General features: G+C 43.9%; 1 protein-coding gene across 9 annotated transcripts in view; it reads left to right on the top strand.

The window, feature by feature from the left end:
• Positions 1 to 12,933, top strand: part of LOC122835698 (genetic suppressor element 1-like) — a 43,608-nt gene that overhangs the window by 18,820 nt on the left and 11,855 nt on the right. For 8 of the 9 annotated variants that reach the window (XM_044124958.1, XM_044124959.1, XM_044124955.1 and 5 more), the window contains 4 exons: positions 7,753 to 7,932; positions 8,752 to 8,951; positions 12,420 to 12,586; positions 12,666 to 12,869. In XM_044124958.1, the coding sequence (XP_043980893.1) occupies positions 7,753 to 7,932; positions 8,752 to 8,951; positions 12,420 to 12,586; positions 12,666 to 12,869 (751 nt within the window). Of the gene's footprint in view, positions 1 to 6,109; positions 6,222 to 7,752; positions 7,933 to 8,751; positions 8,952 to 12,419; positions 12,587 to 12,665; positions 12,870 to 12,933 lie in introns of those variants that run through there. The other variant, XM_044124962.1, reaches the window with a different exon arrangement.

Raw genomic sequence — 12,933 nt, 5'->3', positions numbered from 1 at the left:
ACAGCATGATGCTGCCAACATCATGCTGCAGAGATAGATTTCTGCTAAAAAAAAAAAAAAGCTTATTTAAAGTTTCATCTTCCATTTTTGTTCATTGCTTCTTTGTTGCTTGTGGCAACAAACTTCTTTGAAGGATAGTTGTCCTCTCCTACCTGAGCACAGATTTCTGCAGCTTCTCCGTGAACCTTTTGGCTTCTTTTCTGATTTATTGATCTTGTTCGGACTTTCAGTTTTGTTTTTCAGTGATGTCTTGGTAAACTTTCAGTTTTTCTGTACCTTTTTGGTTTCAGGACTACAAATTAAACTCATATAATTTTTCTCCCATGTCACAGTTATGGACTGCCTTGTGTAATAATAACAAACATTAACATTTTTGAAGATACCAGAACAAAATGTGGGACGGTTGGGCGTGCTGTGGTGGCGTAGGGGATAGCGCGACCCACGTTTGGAGGCCTTCAGTCCTCGACGCGGTGGTTGTGGGTTCGATTCCCGGACCCGGCTGACGTTTTCCGCATGATTTCCCCCCTCTCCTTCCCCCTGTCCTGTCAGCCTACTGTCACATAAGGGACACTAGAGCCCACAAAAAGACCCCCTGGAGGGAAAAAAAGAAATGTGGAAAGGTTCAAGGCATTTGAAGCAAAATTTCTAAAACGTTCTTATTAGTCTTTCATTATTTTCTGATGATTAATCAAGAAGATAGATTCTTAATCCTGGAAGCTATCTGAGTACTTAATCTGATTTAAAGGCCATCTGGGATTGTTCTGCAGCTTATACAACAAGCAGTCAGAATGGAGTATAAAAGAGAGGTGGTGAATGGAACAGCTGCTAAAACCGCACTTCTTTGGCCTAATCTGTAGTCTGATACAGATTAGGCAATCCTTTAATCTCTGAACGATCCCTCCAGTTATTATTCTTTGAGGAGTTTTTTTTTTTATAGCACACATCTCAGTTACACACTGTACTTCACACTTACCCAACACCTGCTACGATGATAAAGGTTGAGTGCATCTGCTATCAGTGTGTCAGCACACATCGCTCGTGTTTGTTCAGATGGTCGGGGTCTAGCCGCAGCGATGTCAACACCTGGTGAGCCGAGGCTGTTTAACTGTCTGACATCACCCACCACCCTCCCCACTCCTCCTGTAAACACTCCTCCAGTTTCAAATTCAAAAAAATAAAATGAAAAAGAAAAACCTCCATAGGCTGAAGTCAGAGCGACAGAGTGAGGCTGGCTTGCCTCAGACTGTCTTATCTTTTTGCATCACCTTCGTATCAGAGAGTTGAGACTGAGTCACAGATTGCACAGGAGATTGATGACAGAAAAAAAAGAAGGGGGCAAATGCTGCTAGAGACTGAGTGGTTTCACAGGCGGGAGGGGAGGAAATGACGAGACACAAGAAACGATGACACTGACAGATACAGAAAAATGTGTGCCATCCCAGAGATGCTGCTATTTATGTCCTGGTTCTACATCTGATGGCCAGTGACAAGATGCTTGAAGACAAGTACACTGATTAGAGAAACAAAGATGGAGCGGGCAGGGGGGCCACTGAAAGAGGAACAATGTCCTGCAGCTAGTAGGAGGTGAAAGGGAGGGAAGAAAGAAGAGAAGAGAAAAAAATAAGGAGGCCTTTTTGTTTATATTTATTCCCCACTGAGAGATCCTTCGGTTACTGTTTGATTCCTCTGCTGCTGCTGCCTCTTTCTTACTGGGAGTGTTGGTTATTACAGTATGTGGTTTTTCTGCTCCATTTATCCCAGAACTATAAATGCACGCTGGCTGTTTGGTCCCGAGGGGTCACATGCATACGTTTTCTGACGCACAAAAAGGAAGAAAAGAAAAGCCTGAATCCTGAGTCAGCTAATTGTTTGTGTGCAGACAGCACATGCATTAATATATGTGTGTGTGCATCTTCAGCTGCGTTGTTTGAAAGTAGACTCGATCCTTCGGGTGTGAGAGAATCTCAGTGTGTGTGTGTCGGTTGTTTATGGGTTGTAAGGATGTGTTAAGTGTTTCTGTGCGAGCTGCAGAGTGACTGCAGCTACTAAAGCCATTTAGCAGCCCCTGGAGGAACCCCAGAGACCGCTGTGTTGACGCCACTCTGACTGCTATTACAGACAAGTTTAAGAGGCCGTAAAACATTTGGCTATTTTTCCTTACTCTCTCTCTCCCCCCCGTGTATGTGTGTGTGTTGGGGAATTTGAAAAAGTCTGCCAGCTATTGTAGAAGCCACAGTAGCCATTATTGTGATTAGCATTAACTCCAGAAACATATGTTTTAAAGTTTAAATGGAGCATGTTTTCACTGTGTGTGTGTGTGTGGGGGGGGGGGGGGGGGGGGGGTATGCGCGTGTGTGTGTGTGTGTTTGCAGGCTCATTACTGGTCTTTACACCAGGTAACTGTTCATAAACACAACCTAGGATAATCAATTTAATTTAAGTGTTGACATAGACAGAAACACACACACATTCAGGCATAAGGTCAATTTGGTGTTACGACCTCTTCTTCCACACTAATGCCCCCTACTCACACACACGTACGCTCGCATACCCACACACACGCACACTCACACCCTCTCTCTCTCTTTTTCTTTAATGAGCTGACTAGGCAGAGCAGGTCTTCCCCCTGCTGTCCATGCCATCCCCTGGAGTCCAGCCTGTTTTTTGTGCAGGAGCAGAAGAAGAGAAATGAGCGATGCAGAAAGAGAGGCGCTAACACACAGGCCCTGACATGTCCTGCATCGCTTACGTCAAGCTGAGCTGAATTTGATTGCGTAGGCGGGTGTGTCTGTGTTTGGATGCGTTGATATGATTTCCATTTTGACAAAGGTGAGGGAAGTTTTATTAGTTTGTAGTGGCAGGATAATTTTAGCAACACCAGTGGCTTTATCGTCTCTTGGATGACAGATAAACATCCCAGAGGTAAATATTGAGAAGACGGTTGTGACATCGTTGGTATATTTGCTAGTGTTCACGCCCACAGAGCTTTTCTACATTCACTAGTTAGGTGACTTCTGATAGTAATTAGATGCACTGAATTTTATTTATGGGAGTCTGAGTAAAGAGGGGGAATACAAATGCATGCCACGCTTTTCCAATTTTCATTTGCAGACAAACTGGAAAACCGTTTATTATTTTATCCCACACACAATTATCTGTCGCATAGAAGCTCAGTGAAATGCATAGCAGTTTGTGATATAAAGTGAATTGATTTAAATAATTTCAATACTTTTGCATGGCACTGAAGTTTAAATGGGAATTAAAAATAACAACCAAACCCACACACCGATGCTTCACTTCTGCATGCCTGCTGTGTATCATGAAACCAGTGACACAGATACTGTAACTGTGCAAAAGTCATTTTCAGATTCAGCTAAACACCTGGAGTCAAGAAAAACTGCAGCAGACAAATACACTGTGGCAATAATTCACTCTAACCTTGCTGAAAAGCTTTGTTTTTTCTTTGCAAATGTCAAAGCAATTTTACTTCCTTTACTTGCCAGTGATTTAATGTTGTGGCTGATCGAAGTGCATGGACCCCCTGAGCTTTGGTGTCTCTCTAGATAACAGGACACAGAAAGGCATGGCTCATATCATCTTTGCTGTTTTGATAATTGATTTTTGACTCAGAAGTTGAAACTCGTGTTTCAGATTTACTTCATACCAAAGTAACTGTTACCCAGTTGGAAGACCTGTGGGATTTCATCGCTGTTGTGCTCACGGTGGCCAGGCTAACATCTGATAGCAACATAAGCAAGTATCATTAGGTATGCTTTTGCATTTTATACACATGAACAAAAGTTGTGAGGTTCTTTCTGAACAAGTGTTTTAGCCAGATCCAATTATTTAGTAGGTCAACTAGACAGTTTGTCACTGCAACAGTTGGGTGACATTTTCCAGTTAATATTTTTACTTTTCTACCCTTGAAAAGTCTTTGAAGTCCTAAAATGCACCCCAATCAGGCTCCTGTCTAGAGCAACCCTTATATACTGTATTTTGCTGAATACATTCTCTTCCTCCTGATTTAGAGATTTTCAACAATGTTTTCCAAAGTAGAGACTTTTATTATATGTTCACATGAGCAGATTATTCAGAGATTAATTAAAATTATTACAGAGAGGCCTACTTCATTCATGTACATGTTGATTCCTGTGCAGCAAAATACAATAATAGAACTTGTTTATGGCATTTCCACCTCCTCCACCACCTGTCTTGCTTGGTACTGAGTCTACCAAACTTCGACTATATGTGTATGAAGTTACATAATTGACGAAAACATAAATATTGTCAAAATAAAACGTGAGCCAAATCTGTTTTTGAGAAACCATTCAAGTCTTTGCATGAATTGCTTTAAAGTGCATTTTCTTTTTAATCAGGAAGTCATTTTTTCCAAGGTTCCAAACCTTAAAGAACAACAACGCTTAATGAAGCTGGAACTTATCGGAGGCCAATAAGCAACCCTGGGTTCAGTGTCCAATATAGTTGTAAAATGTTAAATTCACAGGTATAAATGATTTATTAACACTTCTGATGGCTTGCATGATCTCATTAAACTATCATCAAGCACAGCAGCTGACATCCTCTGTATGTGAACATGTTCCTTCTGTGTTTAAATACATAAAAAAGAGACGCGCATATTGTTGTTATCTTTTATCAATATTGGTAATTGACACAAAAACATTTAACCTATTCCTGGATTTCTGACCTGCAACCAGAATGTTTGCAACTTGGCACCATCATTTCCTGCCCAGTTCTTCAACTTCCCAGTCAAATCAAATTTTGTTTCACTTTTCACTCTCCAGAAAAATGAATCTTAGCAGAAATATTCCTGGAAACGGAGAAAAAAAACTAAATTTAGCATTTGTAAAGTTATAGATCAGTACAATAAAAGTCAATATTTTACATAATTTTAGTAAGTAGGAACAGTTGTTGCTTTTCTATGTTAAATTAAAAAATAAGGGTTGAAATTTCTAACTTCTATAAAGAAAAAGTTTTTGACATATTGACTGATAATCTGTGTTTCCAGTACAAACTGCAGAAATATGTCAATCAGTCAGAAACAACCAATCAGAGACAGTAGGAGGGTTTTAGTGCTGTCAATCACTTTCATCCTAACCCTCACTTGTTATCTGCTAGGCTACAGCTGGTAGTCTGCCTTTAATGCTAAGGCTAGTTAGCATAGCCACCGATGACGGCGGATAAATTCTTTTCCTGAAATGGTAAGATGTTTCTCCGCCATCAGCATATTGAGCAGCGTTGATTGACAGCAGACGCTCCTCCTGGTTCTGATTGGTTGTTTTTGGTCGGGAGCTGTGACAGCAGCAGCTCAGGAAGGAGTTGGAGGAGCTTAATGTTTTTTGTCACAGAGTTTCCGTCTCATACTGTGACAACATGGTGACAGTTTTAACAACTATGGAAAAACACTTTAACACTGGGAAAACTCTTAATATTTTTACTAAGATACCTAGTGATTAATTTAATGATACAACCACATCTGTTTATAACAACAACAATAATAATAATAAACTAATTTAGGTAGAAAACCCAGGTAAAAAATTTCTAAGGAGATTCCAGTAAACATCTTAATTTCCACTGGGGTTTTTGCACCTCCTCCTCTTCCTCTCTCTCTCCTGCTGAGGGGTCAGTGGTCAGAGGTGAGGGGTGAAAGGTTTCTGTAAACCCCTTCTATATACTCACCCCAGATCCCCACATAACTCCACCCCCCTCCGGAGTCCCAAAGCAGATAGCTGACTAAAACAGAGTGATGGATGGAGGGTTAACACTACCACACACACACACACAGAGCTCAAATCACACACCCTCCCTCTCCTTCATCACCCTCCACCTCCTCCTTCTACTCATCCTCTCTCCGCCCCCCAAGCCACCACCAACGCCGCCGTCACTCTATCCCCCTTGGAGTGGGAGCCAAAAGGGAGGAAGGCAAAAGACGGAAGAAGAGAAAGCGTAAACATCAGCTTGAGTGGAGAAAACGGAAAGATAGGTGAACTGTCAGAAAAGCAAGGAGTTAGAGGCTGGATGGAGTGGATGGGGTGAGAGATTGAGAGGGAGGGAGGGTAGAAGGAGGAGGAGGAGAGGTTAGATAGAAAAGGGGTCACGTGACCACGTAGCAGCTGCAAGGCTGAGAGGGGGGAGAGTGAAAGAGTCTCACACAGGAGCAGAAAGACGACGAGCAGGAGGAGATCAGTGAGCGGCAGGCAGGGGTGAGTGTTTGCATGTCTGAATTACGCGCATGTGGACACTTTTAGCGAGAGCGCTCGTGAAAAACGGCTGGAACATCAGAGGGAGCAGCCTCTGAGGAAAAAGATTGTTTTAAAAGGGGAGCAGGACAGAGAGAGGAGATCATGTGCACTGGCTTTTGTTGAACAAGCTCAAGTATGCTGAGATAAACACGAAAGAGGAGGAGAGGAGACAAAGGAGGAAAAGAGTGAGAGTGTGGAGAGGAGAGGAGGGAGGGAGGAAAAGAAGGAGTCGATAGAAAGTGTCTTATCATCTCTCCCTTGACTGCTGGGCTCAGCAGAGACGGAGATGCACGCACACACACACACGCACGCACACACACGCACGCACACACACACAGTCAGCTTATCAGGATCTGAGCTTTTACTCTCTTTGCCTCTTCCTCTTTTCTTTTTAACATGTCATTACCAGAGAAGAAACACATAGATTACAGATTGTGATCCTTTTTGTTGGGCAACATGAAAGAATACATCAATACCAAAATATATCCCGATTATTTTGCTGAAATCTCAGGTTTCTTCTCCACTTCATGTCCACTTTGTTCAAGACTCCATCCTCTTCCTCCATCTATTAGTTTCCTGTGAGTGATTTGCTCATGTGTGTCACACGGTGGAGTCCAGGATCCGTCCAGGCGTCTGTAAATATGAAAGTCTCTGCTACTTTGAGGCCCTGACACCTGCCTGTCCTCCTCGCTCACCAGCATTGTCAGTGGGATTGAGCAGAGCACTCAATAATCATGTTCAGTGTGCACATATGAATATTTCATGAGCGTGTTTGCTGCTTTTGGTCTTCGTTTGTTCTTCTTGTGGTTTTCTGCGTGTGTGTGTGTGTGTGCTTTAAAGGTGTTTGTGTGCTTGTAATGAGGTCATGGTTGAAGCCGGCAGAGGGATGGGATGGGATGGGGGGGTAGGGAGGGAGACTGGAGGGGGTGTAAGGGAGTAATTCCAGCTGTAATTAACATTAGTGGGTCAGTGTGGGGATAGATGAAGAAAACAAGGGAAGCTCCAACCATGCTGGTCCCTCGCTGCCCCCACTGTCCGGTGGATCGATGTGGGGTTGCGTGTGTGTGGGTGAAGGTTTGTGTGTTGTGTCAGGGTGTAAAAATGCAGTTGTACTTAATAGGACTTGTGTGTGTGTGTGTGTGTGTATGGATGCTCCCGGGTCTTAAGATGTGTCGGCTGGCTCCCTTGAGGAAACGGACATGTGTGCGCTCATGTGTGTGATTTGCTATTAGGGTCAGCGCTCTATTTGACACAGCTCTACTCCCTCCACTCTATCTATGCTGAAGCTGCACTCTCTATCATGATCACAGGCAGTAAAACACACACACACTTCTACACACTTGTCAGCCGCAGCTAAAGTCATTCAGTTTGACGAAGACACCAGCTTGGTTCAGAAAAACAATCATTTTTCTAACAAAGAGAAATCTCGTTTCATCACATTTTTCAGTGATTTTCAACATTTTAAAGCTTCTTGTCTCTTTCTTTCCCTCAGGTATGAACCATGAGTCCAATAAATCGGCATCATTAGGAATGATCTCCACAGCAACTCGCACCACGGCCACAGTCAGTCCCCTCAGCCCACTAACCAATGGGAACGCAGCTGCCCAGTCTGCAAACTCCGGATTTGCTGCCGCCCTGCGTAAACTGGCCAAGCAGGCCGAAGATCCCCGAGGTGAGAGGTGGTCCGGTCCCCCAATAAGCCAGAACAGGGCCTAAACTGGATGGGGCCCTAAGCAGAATTTTATACAGGACTTGCCCATTTTTGCCTGATTAAAGTTTCCTTTAAAGAGCTGTAATATAAGAAGGAACAGCAATCAAAATACTTCTGTCTAGCCTGAGTATTTATATTAGGAGTTGCAGAGACAAAGTAATTAGCATCCTATAAACAGTTGTGTTATAGGATGTGTTTCCCTTTTATGTCAGCATTTCAAAATCTAGTATGTTGCATGAAGAGACACTTTGATAAAATACATTCAGCCTTCCTGTTTTCTGCCAAAAGTCTTGATCTCTCCCCAACTGTCTCAGCCGGAATGATTTTCTAGAGCTGCACAGTGTATCCCAGAGTTTTCAGAACGTCCTAATGAAGGTGTTGAATTAGAGCTGACCTACTCTGACCTCTTCCTCTCTGTCTCCTCCTTCATTTGTTTCCATTCATCTCCCAATTATGACAATCTAATTACAGCCAATTATGGGAAGTCAGTGCTCAACTTCCTCTCCATCCTCGGTCTCCCTCCGCCTCAGAACGTGTGTGTGTGGGCGTGTGCGCGCGTGTGTGTGTGTGTGTGTGGTGCTACATGAACAGAGTAATGCCAGTGACTGTTACACTCTCTCTTTATCACATTTAACACCTCCCTTCGCAGCGTCACACCCCAGCCTTTTTCAACAAGCCTTTTCTTCCTTCATGTTAGACACACGTGTGTCGTCTACAAACACAAATGTATTTAGTTTCATTGTGCAATGATTTGGTTTTCCCTCCCTCTCTGTCTCCCAGTCTCTGCTCTCAGCAGTGAATCGTCTCCAGTGTCTTCACCAGGCACCAGCCACCCCTCGCCGGTCGCCACCCCGAAGCGGGGGTCTTTAGGGCCCCTCCTGGGCCAGAGCAGGGGCCACAGTGTGCCGAGCAACCCACCCGTGGTCACCATCGCTCCCACCAAGACCAGCAACGGCCAGTGGAGGGCTGACGGCCGACAGGTGAGCTGTTTGCTGAACGCCTGCTGGTGCTGTAGCCGAGTCTGAGATGAGACATCTGTTTTTGTCTGCTGTACGTTTCATTTCTTCTCACTTTATCCTCCATTAAAAAAAAACAAGAAAAAAAACAGTCCGAGCGCTTGTCAACATCCAGCTGTCGAAAACAGCCGTCCCACCGCTCCCTTCTTAATTTTTCTTGTTGTGTATCACTTTGTTTTTGTCTCACTGCTTCAAGTTGATGCTTTCCTACCTCACTGTCACTTCAAACCAGCTTCTCCTCTCGCTAATCAGCCCGTGTCTTCTTCAGGAACACAAGAGCTTTGTAAAGAAACAGAGAAATGCTACAGAGCCCAGCACCTATTGTGCTCTGCTTCCTGCAGGGTGTGTGTGTATGTGTGTGTGTGTACTTGACCCTTCCCCACAAAGACTCAGAGCATGAAGAGAGGTCTGTGTGTGCGCGAGTGTATTTAAGCTGGGGCAGGGAACCAGGCCCCCCTCACACAATGCCGAGGTTAGCCCCCACAGTAGCCACTTCCCCCTGGATCAGAGCGTTCTTTTTTCCCCCCTCCACAAAGAGCACTCTGTGGCTCTGTCTGCCTGGGGCTCCCTTTCAGAATTTCGGAGAGCAAAGGAAGGAGGGAGGCAGCAAAACAGAGAGCTGAGAAAGACGGGGAGGGGAGGAAGAACGAGTTACTTTGCTGCACGCATGCAAAACAATCTAAAGAAACAGATTGTGTTTGTTGCGTTGCTGCATTTATGAAGCCTGCCGACCGTCTCTGAGATCAGAGGTCAGGGAACATTCAGGCTGCTGTCCAGGCCAGCTCGTCTCTGTTTGTGCTGTAGCGAACTCGGCCCTCGAGATGTGACATTTACCCATTTTGTTTTCCAGGGTCATGCGCAGAATGTCACCTCCAGTATTCCAGTTTGAAGGGAATAATTTCACTCAGTCCACGTTAACCTGCAGACCTCGGAAGTCTGTATAAGCCTCATGCACACAGAATTAGTTTTTCCTGATATAGCTTGACGGCTTAAATCATTTTATGATTAGTTCTAGTTATAATTAGTCATGTGAATCTGTTGATTTAATCTACATGACCAATGACATCGTCATGACCGGAAGCTCCTGAGAGCGAGGCCCTTTTTCTGGCTGGGAAATTAATGACTCATCAACAGGGACCCAACCAAGCTAATTATTCCACCTTCGAAGCTCAGATTGGTCACCTGGGCAGAAATTACTGTTTGCTTTGTTTCTGTCAACATTAGCTGCTTCTTTGCCTGCATATTTATTTATTTTTTCTTGCTCTCCGTTATCGTGAGATTCTTCTTATGGCTAAGTACTCTAACAGTCGACAAAGAGTGAGCCGAGCACCCTTTGGTTGCTGGACGCCTGCTATGAAAGCAAGCGAAGCATAAGAGACGCGTCTGATTGGATGCTAGGAGGGCAATGCCCACAGTGTTGCCTGCTGTGCCAGCAGACATTAACAAGTGTTGAAAAAGAGACCCTAAAGACAGTTTCCCCCCCTTCCTTAGAATCAGATTACTGCAAAGATCTTTTCACACAAGGATTTTCAAAGTCTGATAGTCTGAATAACCAGAAGAGCTTATGTCGTCGAGTAGTGACTTCAGATCATTTATCTTTTGCATTTCCAGTCGATTTGATTCTATTAGTATCCCATGGTGATTTTCTTAAGATGTTTAGCTGATGCCCATGTCATATCTGATTTGACCATAAGTTGTTGCATAAAGAAATATAAAAATATAATGTGTGTGGTAGGAATTATTCAATGGGAATGTAAAAAAAAAAAATAAAAAAATCACTGTTGATTGATTAACATTTGAGCCTGACTGATTTAATTGTATACTAGTATAATTTTATTAGATTTTTTCCAGTGCCCCCTCTTTAACTTGATCCAGTGGAGATTTCAGAGAGATGTTTTGCAAGAGATGGTTTGAATCTGCTTTCCATGAATGACATAACCAAAACTATTCAAAAATATTCAAAGCGGAGGTATTTCACTCCGAATCCTGTTGTAGAAAACGCAGGTAGCAGACCAGGCGCTGTGCACAGAGGTCATTTGCTTGTGGTTTGGCCACGGTCAGCCCCAAACCTGTGTGGGCAGGATGCTGCCGTGGAAACAAGATATGACACGTTAGAGGACGTGTTTGTCTTGCACTCGTTAACGTGCTTAAAGTTCCCGGGCTAGTTTATCTTTTAAGGCGCACAAAACCTAATTGTCTGAGAAAACTTTTGTTGTTTTGATCAAATAAATTAAGATAATGGAACCTTAATTGAGACTTTCGAACTGGAAAGAACCTAAATCTGGAACAGTCATTTTTTTGTCAGTTACCTTTTTGAATACAATACTAGATACTAGTATCTAGTATTGTTAGATACTATAGTATCTAACAAAAGTATTAATACCCCTTGAGCCTTTTCACACATTTTCTCACATGCCATCCAAAACTGTGATGTTCTTTATGTGATAGAACAACGTATTTTTCTTTCACTTGGCCAATCTTCCTGGACAAACCATAAAGCAGAATCATGCTGTGCGGAAACTTTGCAGCATAGACAGGGTTGTTGGTCAGAGATGATGCTGGCCTGACCTGGGAAAAAAATGTTTGGGGCTGTAGAGAACCAAAGACTAGAGAAGAGGGTCACATTTAGATCAGCTAGCCTAAACATACAGTGAGAACTACAAGGGCATAGTATATATTGAAGTATGGAATGGCCTAGTCAATGTCCAGACCTACATTTAGCTGAGAATTTTTAGCAAGACTTGATTGCGAGTCAAAAACTCTTTCCATCCAATGTGACTGAGTTGCACTTTCTCACAGGGTCTTACTTCTCTGTTAGCGTGATGATGGGAAACATTTTGACTGGCATGGTGGCTGAACTTTACAAGCACAAACTGAGCCTCTGGAAAAGGCAATTAGAGAAATTAAATACATTTTATAAACAAGGGAAAAGTACATCAATGCCAGAGAACTTTACTCAACACTAAAAAAATTAAACTAACTGAGGTATCAGAACAAACACAACAGGGACAAAGACTGGATATAGTAAAGAACAATGGGAATTGTAGTGAAGAAGATGATTGAAATGATGCAGAGTAAAGGAATTGACCAAGGGGAAGAAAAAAACAGGAACTCAATCATTAACTAAAAAGAGCATTAATTACAAAATCCCCAAACAACTCATGGAGGGTGAGGCAGAAAAGATGAAGCGTAAAGCGGCTGGGCAAATATTAGGATAATTTTTCTGCTTTGATTTTGATTCATCCCGACTTATCAGACCCAGCTCTCGGCTCCGCTGAGCCCTCTGGCTGCAGCTCTGAGGTTTTTCCTCAGCATCTCCAACTCAGTTCTTGTCCCCCCTTTTCTGCTCACTTTAGACACAAACACGCACACACTCATCTCCTGGACACCCACAGTAATCCCTGCTCACACACTCCTCTGTCTCCTTGTCAGATTGAGTCGAGCATTCAGGGACTAAGCAGGGAGCGGGTGGGAGCCGAGAGCGCCCCGCTGCAGCAGGACAAGAGGACGCCGCCCGTCCCCCCACCTCATTCGCTGGCTCAGTCCTTTGGCCGCACACACAGCAGTATCATGCAAGACCCCCGCTTGCAGAGCATAAGGTAAGCGTGGCTCATGCACGTAAGTGGACTGAAGGTATGTTAATTTCCCTACAGCACGCTTTAAAAGCTTATTCTGCAGTTTACCAGGGCAGATGCACGCCGTGGTTCCCTCGGGGGCTGTTCCAGAGGAATACCTGCGAGCTCTCCGGCCCTTCGCCACCTCGGATGACCTCAGACTGACCTCTCTGCCCCTCGGTCTTGACCCCACCGCAGCGGCCCATGCAGCGGCAGCAGCTGCTTACTATCACCCTGCCTACCTGCACCATCCTCTGTCTTTACAAAGGTAACTATGCACCTTGACATTTGTGGAAGACGTGCAATGACGGCACATGGAGCGTAAAGTCTGC

This window comes from Gambusia affinis, linkage group LG08, assembly GCF_019740435.1.
Source record: "Gambusia affinis linkage group LG08, SWU_Gaff_1.0, whole genome shotgun sequence".
Classification (NCBI taxonomy): Eukaryota; Metazoa; Chordata; class Actinopteri; order Cyprinodontiformes; family Poeciliidae; genus Gambusia; species Gambusia affinis.
The sequence above is the reverse complement of the archived record's forward strand: the minus strand, read 5'-3'. Positions and strand labels throughout refer to the sequence as shown.